The sequence below is a fragment of the Schistocerca serialis genome, chromosome 4 (assembly GCF_023864345.2).
Source record: "Schistocerca serialis cubense isolate TAMUIC-IGC-003099 chromosome 4, iqSchSeri2.2, whole genome shotgun sequence".
NCBI lineage: Eukaryota > Metazoa > Arthropoda > Insecta > Orthoptera > Acrididae > Schistocerca > Schistocerca serialis.
In genome coordinates, this window is record NC_064641.1 from 702,275,664 (window position 1) to 702,297,108 (window position 21,445).

At 37.9% G+C, this 21,445-nt stretch overlaps 1 protein-coding gene across 3 annotated transcripts in view; it reads right to left on the reverse strand.

Annotated features, from left to right (window-relative positions):
- Nucleotides 1–21,445, reverse strand: part of LOC126473212 (RNA-binding protein cabeza) — a 76,751-nt gene that overhangs the window by 44,407 nt on the left and 10,899 nt on the right. For all 3 annotated transcript variants that reach the window (XM_050100122.1, XM_050100121.1, XM_050100120.1), the window contains exons 2-3: nucleotides 10,179–10,397; nucleotides 880–1,179 (exon numbers count right to left, since the gene is read on the reverse strand). In XM_050100122.1, the coding sequence (XP_049956079.1) occupies nucleotides 880–1,179; nucleotides 10,179–10,385 (507 nt within the window). In that variant the 5' untranslated portion in view covers nucleotides 10,386–10,397. The remainder of the gene's footprint in view (nucleotides 1–879; nucleotides 1,180–10,178; nucleotides 10,398–21,445) is intronic.

The window sequence follows — 21,445 nt, forward strand, 5'->3', positions numbered from 1 at the left end:
TGTTTCTACATGGATGATGCGAGATATATTGCAGCTTATGTACTGCTCTCTCAATAATGAATGGAACAACAAAAGTACATGGTTTATCATTTGAGATCGGGTACAAGCTTGGGGTTGGATAGACAGAGGAAGAAAACTTGCTCAGCCCTTTCAGAGGAATCACAAACTTACTCTCTCATGGGAGACATGCACGGCAGCACAATAACCCATCAACTATAACAAAATGTTCGAGGTTGGCAAGCAAGTCAAAGGCAAACACTAACAGTAGGACCACTGCATTATCTCCTCTCTACAAACTGTTCTAAAACGGAGAATTTCTCAGTAATTTGAAACACTGACATTATTATTTCATTAAAGAAGCAGCTGAAATTTTCAACCTTTCCACATAAAAATGTTTTTTCTTGAGATTTTCCAGGCAACTACCACTGTCAAATGCAATACTATGTTTTATAATGTACCTCTTCCTACCATACATCAAAAACCTATTTCACTATATGGTAAAGTAGAACTGAGATGGTCCATGTACACCAATTAAAATTTTCTTCAACTGTTGTGCAATTATGCTCTGTAGTAAGATTTCCTGTGCTGCTGCCAAGGCTGAAAGCCTGTGGACTGCAATACAATAACTTCATCGACCCTCACACAGAGAAAAACGCCAGTAGCAGGAGTATGCAAAACATTGCCCGAAGTTCAGAGTTTTGTAGGTATTCACTATTATCACATAGGTTCATGGGATTTAACAGTGGCAGTTTCAGAGTTAATTATTATCTAGTATTTGCATATAGAAAGCACAGCACTACTGCAGACGTGACAGCGAAATCCACCTGAAGAGGAGTTTACAGGTGATTAAATGTACTTAAGTTCAGAGATTAGCCCTACCTCCTCCATAACTTCCACCTCCACCTCCGTAACTGCTGCCACCGCCCCCACTTCCACCATAACCACCACTTCCACCACCAGATGGCTGGTTGTAACCACTGGACTGCTGGCTGTAATTGGGATACTGCACACCCCCACCACTTCCTCCTCCACTTCCACTTCCTGCACTGTCATAAGGGGGCGGCTGTGAACCATAGCCACCTTGCTGGTAACCACCTCCACCACTGCCTCCACCGCCTGGTTGGGAAGCCGGTCCTGAACCATATCCCCCTGATTGGTCATAAGACGGATAGCTGCCACCTGTAACATCATCAGATGCAGAAGCTACAAACTGTTCTCACCATCTGGCTGTATGAAAATTGTGCTAAGCTTTTATCTAAGTGGAATCAAATTACAAAGTGAATCAACTTCCAGGAAGAAACATGCAACTGAATTACTGCTCCTAATTAACAGAAGAACCCACATAACAGCCACAACTTTAAAAATGTTTTCATTCAATCCAATATGTCAGCAACAGGAAGTAAATTGAAAGCTGGTGAGAATCCTGAAACACACCTCTGTCAGAGGAGTTAATTGTTCAAAGACTAATAATTTCACTGCCAAGGAACTGAGGCAGTTACCAAGAAGTAAAATTTTTGCAACAGAGGAAGGGGTCACTGGAGCGATCTGTTTCTTAACACATGCAGAAAACCAGGAATGTGTCTGGTTCAAACAGTTTAACTCAATACTAACTGCACAACACAAATCTCCAACAAACACCTCCTCCCACCAAAAAAAGTGCAGACACAATGCACTGAAGACACACAAATCAACCAGTGGAAACATTTACAGGGACAAAATAAAAATGTGCTAATGCAAAAGCAACTGCAGAAATGATGGATTACCTGAAGCTTCTGACAGTGTTTCACCAACTCACAATCATAGCCATCTTTCAACCTAACAGATCTCTACAGACATCTGTACTACAGTTCAAAGTTGCCACACCAAATTCATTGGTTTCGCCAACTTCCAAGCAAATAGCCATTTCGCAACCTAACCTAGACTTCGGGATATGCTATATAGTCTGTCAGCACAAACTATATTTCAAAAAGTAATACAAACACAAAAGAAATATTATTCACATTTTATTGTCTTTCTGTATTCACACATATGACTTCACACGACATCATTACATTACGGGACATCTGGGTATTGGTTAAGTTCAGCTGATCTGACATAACCAAACATCCTGCAACATTAATCACCTCATATTATTTACTGTGGAACCAATAATATCAGTTTCAAAACGTATTGTTATGAATTCTGTCACTTCATATATGTTGTATGCTACAAGTAAAGTGAAGGCAATACAGATGTTTACATTAATATCATCATAAGATAAAATTTTTAGCATCTGAAAGTGGAAGTGAAGGCCATGTAATACAGTGGGCAAATAAAAAATGTTCAGAGGTAGCAGGTTTGTAAAGTTTCCTCACACAGCAATGTCCTTACAAAGATTTAAGATCTGAGGAACAGCAAATATTTATTTTCAGCAACTGGTTTCATGTCTAGCAGTGTTTTGCAGCACCAACTCTGACTCCATGTGAAACCCTTTGTCCACCGTGTCTGTATATTATTCTAAAGGACAGGTATACAGCAGTAAGTTGCAATCACACTGGTTTTTCATTATTCTCGCATATCCAGATTTTGTGCTACATATAGCCACCTTCAGAGCATTTGAATGAGTTATAATCTAATGAACTCCATGCACTACATGTCACCATATGACTTTATTGGTGTACAAGCACCAGAAAACTTTTACATTTCATCTGCAGCAATTAATAGAAACATGAGATTCTACCCATGAATGTTTACCCTAATTAAATTATTGTCTTATTCTGCAAACAGGTAAGAGACAACACCTCCATACCAGTACAGAGTAGCAACCACTTTTGTTAAATATTAAACCCATTCAGCAAACAACGAGTCTAAAGATTTCATGTGGTAAGTATTTGCAACGCACTAGTTCATTGAGGCAGCTATTTCCATATCTTGTATGCCAATGTGATGACAAAATTGGGTCTGCTGACTGTACAGCATCATATCTGCCACATCAACCCTGTATCGTACCAGGTAGTTATAATTAATGTGCAGCTACTCACGGAGCTCCTATGTGGGTTGTAAGTATTGTATGACAGCAAGACTGTAGATATGCTAACACATTCATGGGGAACCCGTATCCAATGGAAAAAATTAGTTCAAATTTTGACCACCAGATGCATCTCAGGCATTGTTCATCACATTTGTTTTGTGGATGCAGTATGTCATCAATGTCTCCAGTGATCATACTGAACAAATTGTGTAGGTGCCAGTTAATAATAAAATTAACATTATGCCTTTCTCACTTGTTTGACCTATTCTGCCCTCATCACATTCCTAATCAACTAGGTATGGAAACTTTTCTATACACCTCTCTCACATTCACAGTGCCGGATTTGCACCTGGAGGCCAAAACTGGAACTAATTGTTTTCCAACATGAATCAGTTCCACCTTACCCAAACAGTATATCTACCAAGTTTTGCTGCCATTCAATAATTATAGCCCACACTGGACCTCTGTGAGTAGCTGCTCTTTAATTATAACCGCTCTGAATTTTGAATCATTAGAAACCTACCTGCCAGTTGTTTCTAATGGTCTTATTCAGAGAGTATGTAACCGCAAATATTGTTAATCGAGGTCCAAGAATATCAATCCTGTTCCCAGATAAGTGAGTGGCTCGAAGTCTTCTTAAGTGATAGAACCCTGTACGTTGTTCTTGACAGCGAGTTCATTAGATGCAAAGGTATTGCCACGTTGCCCCATGGAAATGTGATTGGGGTATTCTTACTCTCTGTGTACATAAATGATATGGACATGGTAAGTGGCAATTTGCAACTGTTCACTGACAACACTGTGGTGCACGAGAAGATGTTGTCGTTAAGGGACTGTAGGATGATTGACAGAATTTCTAATTTGTGTGACAAATGGCAGCTTGCTCTAAATGCAGCAACATGTAAGTTATTGTTGGTGAGTAGGAAAAACACTCTTGCAATGTTAGAATACAACATTACTACTGTGCTACTTGACAGTCACATTAATTATCTAGGTGTAACGTATCAAAGTGTTATGAAATGAAGCACATAAGAAAGGTAGTAGGTAATGCAAATAGCAGACTTTGGTTTATTGGAAGAATTTTAGAAAAATTTAGCTTATCTATAAAGGAGACAGTGTAAAAAACTCTAGTGTGACCCATTATTGAGTATTGCTAGAGGTGTAGGAGATCCTATCAGGTCGACTAAAGGAAGAGATCAAAGAAATTCAGAGGTGGGATGCTGGATTTGTCACTGGTAGGTGTGATCAGCACACAAGTATTACAGAGAAGCTTTGTAAATTCAAATGGAAATCCCTGGAGGGAAGATGGCTTCTTTTTGCTAAGCACAATTGAGAAAATTTAAAGACCAGTATTTGTAGCCAGTTCAGAATGATTCTACATATTTCACACAAGGACCTCAAAGATAAGAGAAATTAGAGCTCATAAAGAGGCATATGGATAGTCTTATTTACTTGCTCCATTTGTTGGTGAAACAGAAAAGGAAATAAATACAGTGATACAAGGTACCCTCAAACACACACTATGCAGTGGCTGCAGCGTACATATGCAGATGTAGAATTTTTTACAATTTTCAACTGTCAGAAATTTTGCCGTATTTGTGTAAATTAGGAAAGAGCAGCAAACAATGCAAACCACATTTCTCAATTATCCTTTGCTCATAGCAAAGCACATGCAGATTGCCCAGGGATATAAAAATTACACAGACATCATGAATACTCTTAAAATCAGTTACACCCTGCCAAAAAAGTAACCAGGTGGGATAAAGATGTCAGTTAACTGTAAATAGCTAGTAGGATGTCACGTTCATTTTAAAGAAATCTTAAGATTTGTGCAACCTTATTCCACACTAAGAAAAATCAAGGATTGAATTACAATATTATGAAAAGAATAGATTGCTTCTCACCATATAGCGGAGATGTTGAGTGGCAGATATGTACAAAAAAAAAAAAAAAAAAAAAGACTGTGGAACAAACAAATAAGCTTTCGGTCAACAAGCCTTTCATCAGAAGCATAGCCCCCCCCCCCCCTCCCACAACAACAGACACTGTGGCCTCAGCAACCAGACTCTGTTGTATGAGTGAGTTGTATTTGTGTGAGTGTGTATGTGTATGTTGTCCAATTCTGATTAAGGCCTCTTTGGGTGAAAGGCTATGTTTGACAGTCTTTCTGCTGTACCAATCTGCAACTCAACTTGTTCCACACTTTAATGATTACCACCAACATAATCACTTACCTGCTACCTAGTTACAGGAGTAAGCATGTGCAGATTGTCATTAGGGGAGAAACATTGGTTAAAATCCTACAGCACTGATTCCATACAATCCTGTATGGCAAGGGTTTCTATGGAATTACTTTGCTAATGGAAGGAAGGTTTCTTAGATCATGCTGTAACTGGAGTTGAAACACGGCCCAATCACTCCACTCCAATTTAGGAGTGGAGATGTCGAGAATACAATGCAGGACATTGTCATCATAAATGGCTGGCAGTCGTACTGACAATTATCCCCTTTTGTCTGAGTGGAATAAAAGTCTTGCATAAGCTTCTAGCTCACTATAATGCTGGCAAAAATGAACAACAAACAACTGTGTGTGGTGTGCTCTGGATTCTCCAATTTGTAGGTCCTTTATTTCCTACCTAATATATTGAGAGACTGTATATAAGCAATTAATGAGATGTCTTAACCAAGTGCCCCATGTTCTTTGTGAAGCTCATAACCAAAAACGCACAACTTCACAATCCCTGCCCTATGACATGCTTCTATGCTCGAGTTCATGTTAAGTTGACCAGACACCTGCAGCAGGCTGGGCACGGTACGTTTGCATGGCTCCCTCAACCAATAATGCAACATGGTTCTGTAAACACCTCTATGGCAATAACTCAGTGTTTTCACGTATCTGCAGACAACTACTGTTTAAATCCCCAGATTTCCCGGTTAAAAATACACTTTCTCCCAGGTGAAAATACACTTTTCAGTGTTAAGTTATTCCTCGGCACTGAAACTCATCAATCCTTTGAATGTTTATGGTTTTATATACCGACGTAGAATTTCCCGGCACTTTAGAAAACGAAGCATGGGAGGGGGGACAAGACGTGTTTTTTAAGACCCTTGATGTGCAGCAACATGTAAACTACATATGTTCGTATTACGAAGGTATAAACTTTAATTCCACCAAACAATGCATGTCACTTTCCGAAGCATTGAAATCCAGATTATGATGCACTTTTGTACACCAGTCATAGCTCATGTCACATGATCTCGCCAGTTGATGACAGCACAGGACACGTGATATGGTCAGCCAATAGTAAGATCACTCTTAAGCAGCGCGAACATACAAATACGAAAAGTTAATGGTTTAAATTAATATACATAGCATTCATATATAATACTGGTCTTTAAGGTTAATAAGCTGGAAGAGAAGTTAAGATTCCACATATAATGTTGATCTTTTTTGCGCGTGATACCCTTTAAGATACATCACACAAATGTGCCAGTAAATTTTTTAGCAACGACATAAATTTTATCTACTGGGCTCGAAAATATTCTAAATGGTCGTCCTCAAAGATTTGATTTTTGAATGAGAGTCAAACACACTGATTTATGAAATTCACTGGACATTCGCGCACAGAGTAGTTCATCTTGTGTAAAAGGAAATTTACTTTCAATTAAAGTAACACTTTTCAAACAATTCAGAATATTTTCCCACAACCTGTTACAAATAGATTCGTTTCAGCAGTTGCGCCAAATGACAGGCGTCACCGCACTTGCGCAGCTACGATGGCGCAGGAAGCCTATACGTTCATACGTGTAAAACATTAAAAGATCTTACATTATGTCATAAAAGAAACAAGACATTAGAGGATACCCCAAGAGCATGGGAACTTTATGAACCGTACTAAAATGCATAATTCAGCTTAAAGTGCACATTCGTATGTCCAGATTCAGACATAAATTTTCTTGGGGTACCAGTACCGTATGATCTCATGTTTGGTTCTTTATTATGGCATGATGGCATACATGCTAGAAGATGAAAACGTGAACTTTAAATGCAGTGAACAGTTGAAACTAGCCAATAGTGTGTAATTAAGCACTTCTTTTCAAATAAATTGATTACCTCAGCAGAAAAGATTAATGAAAGTCAAATTTATTTAACAAACTGACAAAAATAACTTCATTGTTCTGCAATGCAATTAACGCTTGTCTGCCAGAAAGGTAGAAACAAAATAAAATCTGAAACTAGTAACATATTTTAGCCTTCCGTAATTATGTGAATGTATCTTAATTCACTTGATAGCTCCTGACCACAGAAATCCGTTTTGTTTCCATTTGATGAGAGAGCAATAAACAAAGTGGAAACGGCAAAATCACTTAACGTCAACACGGGTCACATGGAGACTGCCACCTCCCCACTACAACTCAGACTGCTCTGTGCATCAGGTCCGGATCAACGATATTTCCGAACCATGGCAGTATTAGGTAGTGGCGCTCCCCCTCCCTCGAACGTTTGAGGTAGGATGCCAAAAATTTAAAAAATCGACTTTTCAAAAATATCTTCATTTGTAGTGCACGTCTTTCTGAAGAGTCTGATACACAAAACATATGTTCGAGGGAATATAAGACATTTTCTTTGGTCTTAAGTGTGACAAAGTGCAGTGCCATGCCTCTTCACACAGAATTCTTCCATTGCACATCTCTGTATTTCGCTCTCTGGAATTTAAAGGTTTAATATTCTGTAATGGGTGCCATCAAACTATATTCAGGCCAGTGGAAATTTAAATGTCCTGTGGTGCCTCTCCTGCTCCCAGTTGGCCGGTTAGACATCCTGCCCCTCTTTAAAAAATCTCGCAATTAGTACTGGATGCGATTATTTGTAACCGGCATAACAAGAACTCTTCAGAGAATCTGCAGTCTTTACTGCCTATTAGCTAATAACTTGCGGTTGTGTGTGACATAAAATTAAATATAGGATACACAAAAAGATTAAAGACAAGAGACAAACAAGACAGTATACATTTCTTTAATCCTTAAGTCCTAGCTTTTCTTCCTCTCTAATCTTGCCACAGCTTTATATGACGTACTTTCCTTTCTGGGAAAGGATCTATTACCTCAAAGTTTGTCAACATTTTGCTACATGAAAAAACGAAATGTTATTCTCTAATACTACAAAAGCTGTTAATACAAATAGTACCCAAGACTGGTGTGGTTTCTCGGTCTGCTTGCCTGCCTAATGTTGCACCAATTGTTAAACACACCAAATAAACGAGACTGTTTTGGTACAAATGGTCATTTTTATAACACGACAGAACATAATTCACGAAGCGTCAATATCAAATGCCTATTGGGCCTCCTACAAGCAAAAAGTTTTATGTTAGGAAATAGTTTCACATTTCATTCATACTTTCTAGCTTCTGGAGCATGAAACCAAAAAGTAGTAGTACAAAATTTTTATATAAATTTGGAACCATTGTATTCTTCCGTAATTTGCGAGAGTCCCCGTTTCTCCTCCTTCCTCGTTCTAACAAACAATCTTGTCGTCACTAATTCTGTAACTATTCCTGTCAGTGTCAAAACTTATTCTCTCGTTAACATAACTAACGCTGCCACAATCACCGGTTCAGTTATCCCGCATTTATTCTCCGCTTAGGCGTTATTACCTGTTTGTACAACGCATTTTCCGCGCTACTCCCAGAATAGAACTTTAGCGGCTGCCAGCCGGGAACTGTGTAACTGGCCCTTAGTAGTGTAGCGGACAGGCCAAAAATTTTCTGTCAAAGTTTCATTTTCTTGAATACACGGAGAAGGCAATACGTAATCTTTGTTGCTGTTATTCCTGTTAGTCGTTTATTTCCACTCTGCTAGTCTGAAACTATGGAATTTACTAATAATTATAACACAGATCATTTGCAAACCCAGTCAACCACATAAACAGCGATTGTCATTCATCCTTTCAGCTTTATTTGCTCAGCTCTTATAGACCCGTCCCCTTCAGTCTGCAGGAAAGTTTATTTCTAGATGCGACGGGGATTCCCCTGGCAGACACATTGTGTACACTATGCGTGCATTCAAAAATCAACTTATGATTCATTCAGAAATCCACTTAGAATTTGATCAAAAATTTCAAACACTAACAGGGATGCGATAAAAATCATACGAGTAATTGACAGACCAATGTGCACTGGATGCTAGGCACTGTGAAACAATGTCTTTTTCCTCAATAATATGAATTTGGCACCCCCCCCCCCCCTCCCCCATGAAACTGCCGCTCGGGACAGATACCCCAGTTTGCCCCCACCCCCTTGTTCCGGGCCTGTTGCAGATACGTGAATCTAGCCAGAAGCGGGAGAAGGTACCACTCATATGCGACTCATCTGCATGCGCGTAAACTCGCTCACAACCGCTCGAACGAATGTAATGCAAACAGTTGCGACGTCACACTCATAAGACACAATTTGTTTTTATGAAACATTGCATAGTCTTCCTAAAGCCTTTGACACATTTTTCTGTTGGCAGATGCTTGTATGAGCACTGTGTTTTATTCTTGTATATGGTGCATTTCCTCTGCAAATTAAGTTTTATTTCCCTTTTTTTCTCTTGTTCATGTTTTATTGCTGCAGTATTATTCAGCAGTAGCGAGATACAGTAATATTCTTTGTTAGAGTATTGATTTTTACCAGTCAGTCACAAAAATTTAACCAAAAACTAAAATGAAAAATTCCCGGAATTCTAAAATATTCCCGGGTTTTTCCCAGATCTCCCGGGTTGTGTACACCGTGTCTTATAGCATCTCAACTATAGCCATATGCTGGCTTCATCACTGATTTCCTTTATCAGCAATTCTAGAACACCTTTCTAACTTCACTTGGTAAGTCTGATTAAATATATGATGTTTCTGAACCCCCATGAAAGTTTCAATCTATACATTATACATCAGTTATCACAATGATGTTTTGTATTATTTACTAGCTGTTCACCTTCAGCAGTCTATATGTTTTTGATGGCCAATGAAACTCCACTAAAAAGATTTCTACACAACCTTTTCAACCTATGCCTAACAATCCAAAGACAACTACAAAACGGTATAGTCTTAATTACAGTAACTACTACCCTTAAGTACAGTACAAATAATATAACCAGTATTGATACATAAATTTTAGTAATCTTGGCTTACCTGATCCGTAATTTCCATAACCTTGCTGCTGACCACCTCCCCCTCCCCCTCCCCCACCACCACCCCCACCACCCCAAGATCCTTGATTGCCGTATGCACCCTGGTCGTAACCTTGCCCAGGAGGTTGGTAGCCTGGAGCATTACCTCCACCTGCGGCAGGTGGAGGGGCAGCCTGTGTGTAGCCACCGTATGAGCCACCACCCCCATAGCCTCCGTATTCTGCACAAAGAAAGTGTTTTGTTTTAATAAGTACACATCCTTTTTCAAATATTCAGTATAATGACTTCATAATGTTTAATAAAAGAAGCAATGGACTATAAACATACAAAGAGTGGAAATGGAAAATGTTTTTAGTTCAAAATCTGACATGCCGGAAGAAAAAAATTACATGTATATTGTTTGCACATTAATGATTTGTAATCATTTGTATTCTTGATATCATTTAACTATGCTGCTCACCCCATCATCACAAAAAGTAAGAAACTACAAAGTAAATACTTTATTAAGAACATTCTAAATGCCATACCAGGAAACTGACCAGTTCAAAGTGCCAATAAGAAAGTTTTACGAGTTGGTTCTTGTAAAGTACTGACATTCGACTTCCGACAGCTGTACATGGATGCTCATTTATTGTCTTGATTAGTTGTAGGTTTTATTCCAATAACTAACGTAAAAAAAATATTGTAATATAAATGTAAACAGTTGTCAGAATATGAACCTGTCATTTCAATATGAGTAACAGCACTCTGTGTGAAAACAGTGGTCAGTTGCCATTTTCTTCTTTGCAAGAATCAATCTCTAAACACCAGTTTTCAACAAAACAGCGGAAAGTTTTTATCCAAGTGGTGTTAATACTAAAACATTATGTTTGACTATTTGTGATAATATAAAAATAATATAAGTCCAGCAACACAGCATGCATTTGGTTTTTATTAGTACAACAGTAGTCAACAAAAACCACCCTCATGTCTCCGAGGCAAGCACGGTTTGGTGCACAAAGATCATGTGCCATCTGCTAATACAGGGTGGCACAGATAGAAGTAGTCTTTAAGTATAAACGAAATGCAGTGAAATTACAGAAATGAAGAGCTGGAATGGACTTATTTATTTACAATGAAAAATATATTTATGCAAGAGGTTGAAAGTGACCATGTTCTGTGAATTCACATGATCAGAAAGATAAAACTGTGCTTCATGTTGTAATGAGAAGCAGCTAATAAACTACCATTAACATTATTCAAAAGCCATGTCCAGTACTCTACATGTTTGTCATCCTCTTGTAAAAAGACTTTTCAATATCCGCTGGGAACTCCTCTTCCTTATACCCATCTGTTCGGCCAATTTACATGTAGACTTCCTTGGGCTCTGAATACGTCTTTGGCAAATGTCTGCAAAAACTTCTGGTGTGCTAACTGAAGGAATTATTTGAGGTTGTTCATTCTGCCGGAGTTCCGTAGTTGAGCAAAAATTTCGCGAGTTTCCTTAACAACCTGTTTTCACATATGCTTTCACAATTTCAATTATTTCTTCTAACACGAGAGTCATTTTGCACACCACAAAGAGAAATGTCTAACTTACAGAATGATGAAATAAACTGAACTGCTGACAGAAGAACACTAACAATTATTGTATAAAACCACCCATTGTCATAGTTGTTTATTTTGCAAGTCTAAATATTGCATTTGCATTCAAAGGGAAGGCTACTTTTAACTGTGCCACACTATACAATGTCTGATGGACTTTCTCCACGATTTGGCACCTACATCAAACTCCAGGGATGTACAACAGTGTACAAAAAACACAGTGGCACTGAAAATGCATTCTGTGGGGAAAAAAAGGCACTCAGAATGCTTTCCATTTCCACTCTTCATATGCTGTGCCAACCAAACCAAAATATATTTCTTTATCTTAAATCCATCACAATTCAGAAAACTATATTGATCTCACATTTGACATAGGGTTGGGTTGCACAAGAACATTACAGTACACCTAATAGATGGTATGCCCTAATAAAATAATTCAGATAAAACTTAAATCTTACATATATGAGAATGTCGAATGTGTTAATTCATGAATACTTCCCCAATCATTCTTCCCAGTTTTGCTACACCAGTAGTCAGTTTTCTAATTATTGTGGTAAGTTGCTTCCTCTGGTAAGTGCGACTGCTATAGGCTAGCTTTATCAATTACAATATAAATTCCCTCACACAATTTAAGACATCCTCCGCTATCCTTCACACAACTGGATATTAATGTTTCATGTCAAGTTATACAGGACAACATAATTCCCTTTATTCATGACAAAATACACTCTGCATACCACCGTGAGGAGCTTGGCAGAGGTACACCCCACTGTACCAGTTGTTAGGATTTCTTACTGTTCCATTCGAGTGTGGGAAGAACGACTGACTGAATGCCACTGTGTGTGCAGTAATTACTCTAATCTTATCCTCACAATCCCTGTCAGTGATATGTAGGGAGCTGTAGTATACCCCTAGAGTGAACATTTAAAGCTACTTCTTGAAACTTTGTTAAGACTTTGTCGGAACAGTTTATGCCTGTCTTCAAAGTCTGCCAGTTCAGTTCCTGCAGTATCTTTGTGACTCTTTCCAATGGTTTAAACAAACCTGTGACCATTCATGCTGTCCTCTGTATGCAGGTCCCATACACTTAAGCTATATTGTAGAACCGATCACACGAGTGATTAGTAAGCAATCTCTCTAGTATGCTGATTGCACTTTCCACTATCCTACCAACAAACCACACTTACTGTGCCCACGACTGAATCTATGTGCATTCCATGTCATATCCCTACAAAGTGTTGCACCCACACATCTGTACGAGTTGGCCAAATCCAACAGCAACTCACTGATATTGTAGATCTGACTGAATATTTATGCAACTTCTACCTGATGATACTTCATTACTAACGGCATCATCTGCAAAAAGCCTGATTTTACAATTAATATTGTCTGCACCATCATGTATATGACGAACAGCAAGGGTTCCAACACTTCCATGAGGCACACCCGAAGTTACTTCTCATCTGACGATTACTCTTCAGTCAAAATAACATGCTGTGTCCTCCTTACCAAAGGATCCTCAATCCAGTCACAAATTTCACTTGATACCCCATATGATTGTACTTTGGGCAGTAAGTGTAGGTGCAGTACTGATAAAATGCTTTTCAGAAATCAAGATGTATCTACCTGGTTGCCTGAGATGGGTTTCACACAATGTTTTCAAAATCCAAGCTAGTTGGCATTGAGGAGATACCTCATGGTGTTTGAGCCCAGAATATGTTCTAAGATCCTCCAACAAATCAATGTTAAGGATATTGGACAGTTGTTTTGTGGGTCACTTCCACTACCCTTCTTGTAGACGGATGTGACCTGTGCTTTTTTCCAAGAACTGGGCACAGTTTTTGTTCAAGGGTTCTATAATAGATTATAGTTAGAAGAGGGGCTAACTCACTTGCAAATTCAGTATAGAATCTGACAGGGATTCCATCATGGCCTCAAGTTTTGTTGAATTTCAATGATTTCAGCGTTTCTCAACACCACTGACACTAATACCGATTTCATTCATCTTTTCAGTGGTATGAGAATTAAATTAGGGCAATTCTCTTGGGATTTCCTTTGTAAAGGAACATTTGAAAACTAAGTAAAGTATTTCAGTTTTTTCTTTGCTACCCTCAGTTTCAGTTCCTGTCTCATTCCCTAAGGACTTTGGTGCCACTTTAACAGCCTTTACATACGACCAGAAGTTCTTTGGATTTTGTGAAATATCGAATTACAACATTCTGCTACAGTACGTCACTGAAGTCATGATATGACAGTTTTGGGTAAATCTAAGACACACACTACAAATAATTCTACTATTCTGGTTGGCTTGGTTGCCTAGAGGTCAAACCCATAGCAAGAACCTTGCAGTTGCTTCATTCTTTTCCAGAGGTGTACAAGCTCTTTGAAAAACATGATTGTTATTGGTAGTTTACCAGGGCCACATCCTCAAAATGGGGAGTATACCAGCTGTTTGGAATAACAAGCATCTGATACTGGTTTGTCAGCTTTGACCAGTGACATTATCAAAATACTGGACACCGTCATTTCAGCCTTATACAATCTGGCTACCACATCATTCATTTAAGAAGCAAACAGACAAAAGCAAACAGACAAAAACAAACCAGCTATACAAACTATAACCAAAATAATTCGAAAAATAACATGGAACTACAGGAAGGCCACGGGGGAATCAGTGGGATTTGACTGGGACAAACAAAATGACATTCCTAACATAACTGAACAAAACTTGGTCAAAAATCCAATAAACTGTCATTACACAACATTGGTAATGGAAATTTCACTTTAACTAAATAGTTCAAATGAAGAGTACATTACAGCAACTTGCTCCAAAAGTCGATATCCGTAACTTCACTTTTATGGCTAGAACAAACTCTGCAAGATCAAAATCCTCTTTTCAATTCATCAAAAGCCTCACTAACCACAACAGTTAGGGATCATTCTACATCACATCACCCAGAACTTTTAGGAAATGACACACAGTCATGCAAATCCTTGAAATTTTTGGGTAATGGAAGTTTACCTAGATATATTCACATTTCCAAAACAAATGTTGTAGGTCAATTACTTTTTCACCTATGTTAAAAAAGAAGTTGTACAGTCAGGAATTCAGGGTTTCATAGACAAGATCCTTTATAATTTAAGAATGCAATAGTTTGGAAGCTTGATTTTTTTTAACTTAAAGATGAAGGTTTATATTTTTATAGTCATGCTTCTTGTAGTGAATATCAATCATCTACATCTCAGAAAAAATTGCAAATAATTTCTTTTAAACAAAATCCATGCAAGGACATTTTAATTTTTTAAGGTATTGCCCCCTCAGATACCTTTGAAAAATTTACATACTTATTATAAATATTCCATTATGTCACACAAAAAGAATCAATTTGTAGAAATGTTATTGTAAAAGAAATACTGAAGTTGCTAATACACGACTACCATGTCACCACTAAATTGCTGAAGTTGGCTACACTGGATTTCCCAAGGAGCAAATCATATCTGAGAACACTATTTTATTGCCACTACATGTATTGCATCATCCAGTTCCTTTGTTTTGAGTCGTGTGTTCACTGAGCATGCAGTTCTGAGCTCTTGTACTGAGTTGTGTACACAGTCAATTATTGGTTAAAAATTCAATTGTTGCAGTTTTAACTACTCATTCCAAAACAAAATTAAGTCCCCTGATGTTACAATAATAATGTGAAATACTTTTGTAATGAAACAATGGGACAGAATGATTTTTCATTATTTAATTAACCAATCATCTTTTGAATTATTTACAGAAAATTTTGGTTCTATGACTGAAGCAGTATGGAAAGTACAAGTAGGTAGTGTTTTCTTGGACAGTATCGGCAAGATATATATGTTAATGCCCTGTGTCAATGAACTGACCAGTGAAGAACAAGGGTTTTTGTTATGGTGAAGCAACAGTCATTCATACTACGATTTAAGTGTTGTGTTGTGTTGGTGTGTGTGTGTGTGTGTGTGTGTGTGTGTGTGTGTGTGTGTGTGTGAAAAACAAAAATACAGGCACCTTTCCAGATTCCCTCTACATAAGAAAATTTGCTGTGATCCCTTCAAGCGCCATAAACAATCTGTTTCATCTGGAATTCGTGAAATTGGTTTAGAAAAGGCAAAGACCTTCAAAATGAGAGGCTTTAGCATTATACTTCGGGAGAAAATGAGCCCAACTTATTAGTGAAAAACAAGGAAGTGACGACTCAGCAACAGACTATATAAATGACAAATGTGAAGGCGCAGACTCCTGAAAAATCTGTGCTCAATACTAGCTTAGGAGTATCTCCTGCAAAGCTGCATTTAGTTGCTCGGCATGGTATGCAGCAGCCAAACAAAAATTGGAACCAGCAGCTGGGGCTCTGAAAACTAAAATTTCACATACATGAATTGAGCTGGCTGCTGATGCAAGCACTATCCCTGACAGTGATTTAACAGAACTGGAAGAAAAGGCAGAACATCATCATAAACTCACAGACAACATCAAACAGGAAACTTAATATGCAAATAATCATGAAGAAATTCAATTACTTTTGTGCAGTCAACTTGATCTCAACAAAGTCAATTCCAAATTTCAGGTTTCTGAATATTTGGTAGAACAAGCAAGAGCTCTTATAATGGAGAAGGGTATATTATCACTGACTGAGCAGAAAAGAGGAAAGACACTGCCACATGATACAGTGCAAAAAAAGTGTTTACATGGATGACAAAAACACAAGAATAATCCGGGGGAAAAAAGACGAAGTGAGACCAGCAAAATACCTATGAACAAAAGCATTTTGTTTGAAGCAATTTAAATGAACTGTATTCTCTCTATAAAAAAAGCATCCTGAATACAAAGTTGGATTCTCAACATTTGCTTCTCTTTGTCCAAAACAGTGTGTACTTGCAGGATCAACAAGAACACATTTACCACCAAAAAGTTGAAGTGCTTTTAAATTCCATTTCTACTAAAGAAACATAACATGTGACATGAATAACCAAGCCTGTATGCTTCGTCTGTGTGAAAAATGCCCCACTAGTTCATTGCTTCAAACCACTATGACTATGATCCCAATGAGGTGGTTCAGTACAGTCAATGGTTATCAACTGATAGAATGACTGTGTGTTCAAATCACTTCTTTCTCAGAATACTGACACACTAAGAAAATTGAAAAACTTACTCCACACTGCTATTCCTCAACCAATCTGATTATCTGAAAATCAAGACGGAAACACTCGAGGATCAGTGTTGATTTTAATGGATTAGTGAAAATCTCAATTTTGTTTTTCAAAGTAGGTACAGGGGTACCATTGAAACAATGGCAGCTGCACTCTGCACATATATATATACACACACACACCAACCTGTCAGAACTCCAGAGATGGTAACTTGCCCTTCAGTATATCCTTTCTTCTCGTTATCCGCCAGGCCTCAACCTCCGCTAATTTTAAGTTGCCGCCGCTCATACCTCACCTGTCTTTCAACATCTTTGCCTCTGTACTTCTGCCTCGACTGACATCTCTGCCGAAACTCTTTGCCTTTATAAATGTCTGCTTGTGTCTGTGTATGTGCGGTTGGATATGGGTGTGTGTGCGCGAGTGTATACCTGTCCTTTTTTCCCCCCTAAGGTAAGTCTTTCCACTCCCGGGATTGGAATGACTCCTTACCCTCTCCCTTAAAACCCACATCCTTTCGTGTTTCCCTCTCCTTCCCTCCTTCTTGACGAAGCAGCCGTTGGTTGCGAAAGCTAGAATTTTGTGTGTCTATCGACCTGCCAGTGCTGTTGTTTGGTAAGTCTCATCATCTTTGATTATACACACACACACACACACACACACACACACACACACACACACACACAAAGATGATGTGACTTACCAAACGAAAGCACTGGCAGGTTGATAGACACACAAACTAACACAAACATACACACAAAATGATTTTTATACATTTATACAAAAGTATTTTTATTGTGTCTGATGATCTAGAACATGTTGCTGCCTTGGTGTACCAGACTCAAGACAGTACCGAATTTTTTAAGTGTGAATTTCCAGAAATTCATCTTGCGTACATTGTGTTGCACAATATAAAAATTTTAAGAATTTCAGAAATATCTGCTACGATGAACAAGACTTCAATATAAAGTGCAGCTGGTCCTTTTTTGCTACCCGCCATGGCAAATCCCCCTGTGATGGTATTGGTGGCACTGTTAAGACTTGTCACAAGAACACGTTTGCAAAGAGTTTATAAAGATCAAATACTTCCAGGTTCACAGGTATTTGAATTCTGTCATGGGAACCAGCAAAGCATTTCAGTTCTCTTTGTTTCAAAAGCTGAAATGGTACACGTCAGACATCTTTTTCGGCAATTCCCAAGTGCAAAAACAATTTCTGGAAGCGATCTTGGCATCACAATGTACCAGTATCACCAACCAAGATTGGAGCAAAAAGGCTGAGCTGTGGTATGGATTTTAGTATAGTGCATGATTTCTCAGATGCACTTCCGCCACAAATGCTAGAATGCACTGTGCAGCCCAACTGCTTTGTTTAACGTACATATGACTCTTCTTGGTATTTGGGAATTGTTGAGAAGGTGAACTGCAAAGGAGATGTTACAGTAAGGTTTATGCATCCTCATGAACCATCCCCATCCTTCTATTAGCCTGATAATGATATTTCTTTCTCTCATAGTCTGTGAAGTTGATATCACCACAGCAACAAGCCATACTTATTCTCTGAGCAATGAGTCCTCAAAAGATGATGGAAAAAAAGTGGTTCTCATACAAAAAAATATTTTGTGAAGTGTTGACAATATTGGCTTTTGACAAAAGGCTTAAATATTAGACAAAAATTTTCTTACACTGACAGTTTGGTTATGCTAGAGGTAAGAAAGTGTTCATATGCCATGTCATGTACAAATTGCCCTATATTCTATCAAGTGTAATTTTGTTTCATATATTGCAATTTTTGTTCAATTTGGATATTGTTATGTGTACTTAAATTGTTAATGTCTCTTGGGTAGTACTGTCATTTCTCTCCAGGATATATAATTTTTTCCCCCAGTGCCATTCATTTCTCAAAACTGATTTTTGTGTGATGAAACTATTATTCGTAGATCACTTTCCAATTTTTTCAGTTTTTTCTAGAGGGGCAATTGTCCAAAATATTTTTTTCTAACTTAACAATAAAATTAAATAAAATTAACTTACAAAAATTTAATTGGACAGTTCTAACATTTTCAGAAACATTCAGGAAAAAACTGTCAGCATACCATTTTTTGTTTAAAAACTGCAGCCAATTTTCAAATTTTTACAGTTTGCTTTGAAGTAACACATTGCATCAAACTTTCAGTAATTGCTACCAACAGAATGTATGTAAAGCAATAAAAACTGGCCGAAGTTCACAATATTAGATGCAAAAGCAGCACACAAAATCTCAGTTCACAACTAGATAATGGCCCAATCTAACTTCTCGGAAACCCAACTTAGTAATGGCAACTAATATCAAATAAACTAAAAAATCATTAAAATCAGTTTCTGAAACGAAACGAAAATTATACTTCTTAAAAAATAATAAAAACTCTCCAACCAAAATCAGCTGCCATGCACATTCACTAAGAAACAAAAGAAAAATCACCGTAAGTAAATGTAACGAAATCATGAATAGCCAGCCTACACTTCTCAGCCCAGGTACCAATCCAAACAGATCACCAAACACTGTAAAGGATATGGCCACCCCCCCCCCCCCCACCTGAAACATAGTAACTTGATTAAGCTCAATTTCTACGCAGCCATAACATACTACATACTCTGCCTCCATGCCATACAACTGGAGAACCTTTTGTCTTTGTTGCCAAATCTTCACCCATTGAGAAGCAATAGCATTCTAGTGAATTTCGTCAAAACAAATAAAAGCAAAAATTAAACCTCCAACCATTAACACTTTGACTGTCGTGGACATGTATACACATTGTCATCGCAACATTCCTCACGTGTTGTGAATGCCTATACGTCCGCCACTTGGGTTTACCTACAGTGCTACTGACATCTGTACGCATCCTGAGACACCAACCTCTCACTGCTGCGGACAAATTACTTCCATATTCTGGTGAAAAGTAAAGTTTCGAGCCTTTATCATACAACACATGTACCTCTTTGCATGGTATCATTTGGAAAAAAAAAAAACTGTTTTGATATCTTTAACAGCTTATAAAATGTGAAGATTGTTCGGATCACACAATTTCTGATATTTACATTTCATATACTGCAACCACACAGAAACTGGACACAATTTGTTTTTACCTCTTCGAGGTCTCCAAGTTTGGTGCAATGTTCTGCTTCATTTGACGCAGCACAGTAACATACATAATGAAAGGAAATTCAGCACTTTATCATGCAAAGGTATCAGACCATAAGAAGTGCACAAATTAATTTTTCAGCAAATAATTTTCTTGAAATCGGGTAGTTAGTATCTCATAGTGGTTGGATCATAAGATTTTAGTGCAGTTTTCAGCATTTGGCGAGCAGTAGTCACAACAAAGCTGCAATCAGCACACAATGCACAGAGCATGTCTGTAGCAGCGAAAGGTTTAACAATACACTGAACAAACCATTTCAAATCCAAGAATAAAATCTGTTACCGATAGCTACTGGCACTGAAATAACATTAACAAAGCTCCAAACATCATTCCTATATGAAGCACATAAGTCATACACAACATGTAACAACACCCCACCAGACCAATCACACTAACACTATTCAAAAGCCAACTCGAAATATACACCAGAGAAAGCTACTACATAAATAAAGGCTACAAAACACCCTCTTCAAACACAGTAAATTTCAAGTACGCCCAATCAGGAAGTCACGTAAAACAATTACCAGGTTTGTCGCAAGTTTCCCCAAGTGAAATTCCCCAATTTTCAGACAAATTTTTTTCACCTGCAAATTTTGAGATCTCAAGTGTAAGTAAAAACGTAAGGTGACAAAATGTAAGGCCTTGTGTATTTATCCCCATGTGAGCAAAAATCGTAAGTACTAACATCAACATCTTTTGTAATGAACAGTTTTTAGATGGAGAAAGCAAGCCAAATGGTATATGCATTTCATTAAGACAACGGTTATTATTGTACGTCAATAAAACAACACACATTTGGTGACAAAAATACACTTTTCCTTTGAGTTGCAAGATGTGTGTAAAATACATTCACTGATTTCAGAAATAACCTCAGAAAAAAGTAGGCCTCTAGAAAGAAGTGTATATAAGGCAAGGAAGAGGTGTGCAAGCCAACACTATAGATGACCCCAATAAAATGTTGGTTCCACTACGTTCGTTTTTGTCAGTTATTAGCCACTGGGTTATGTCTTATTGTTTTACAGGTATTGTGCAATTTTTCTTTTGAGAAATATGAGTATGTAGCGTACAAACCACCAGTAACTGTCAAAATTTTCCTCTTATTTTCCATACTTTCTAAAATATTAAATTATTTTTGATGTGCCAAAATGTACTAGAACAAATAAAATGTCTATAAAACAACGCATTGTACAATGTACTTGGTGGTGAGACAGTCGCAATTCCTGAAATCCATCGCCTGTAGCCTCTGGCCTGCAGTCTTGGGTCCTCGGATACACCACTGAAATCCGCTGCATTATGCCACACACAAACCGACCTGGACGGAGGCAGATTGG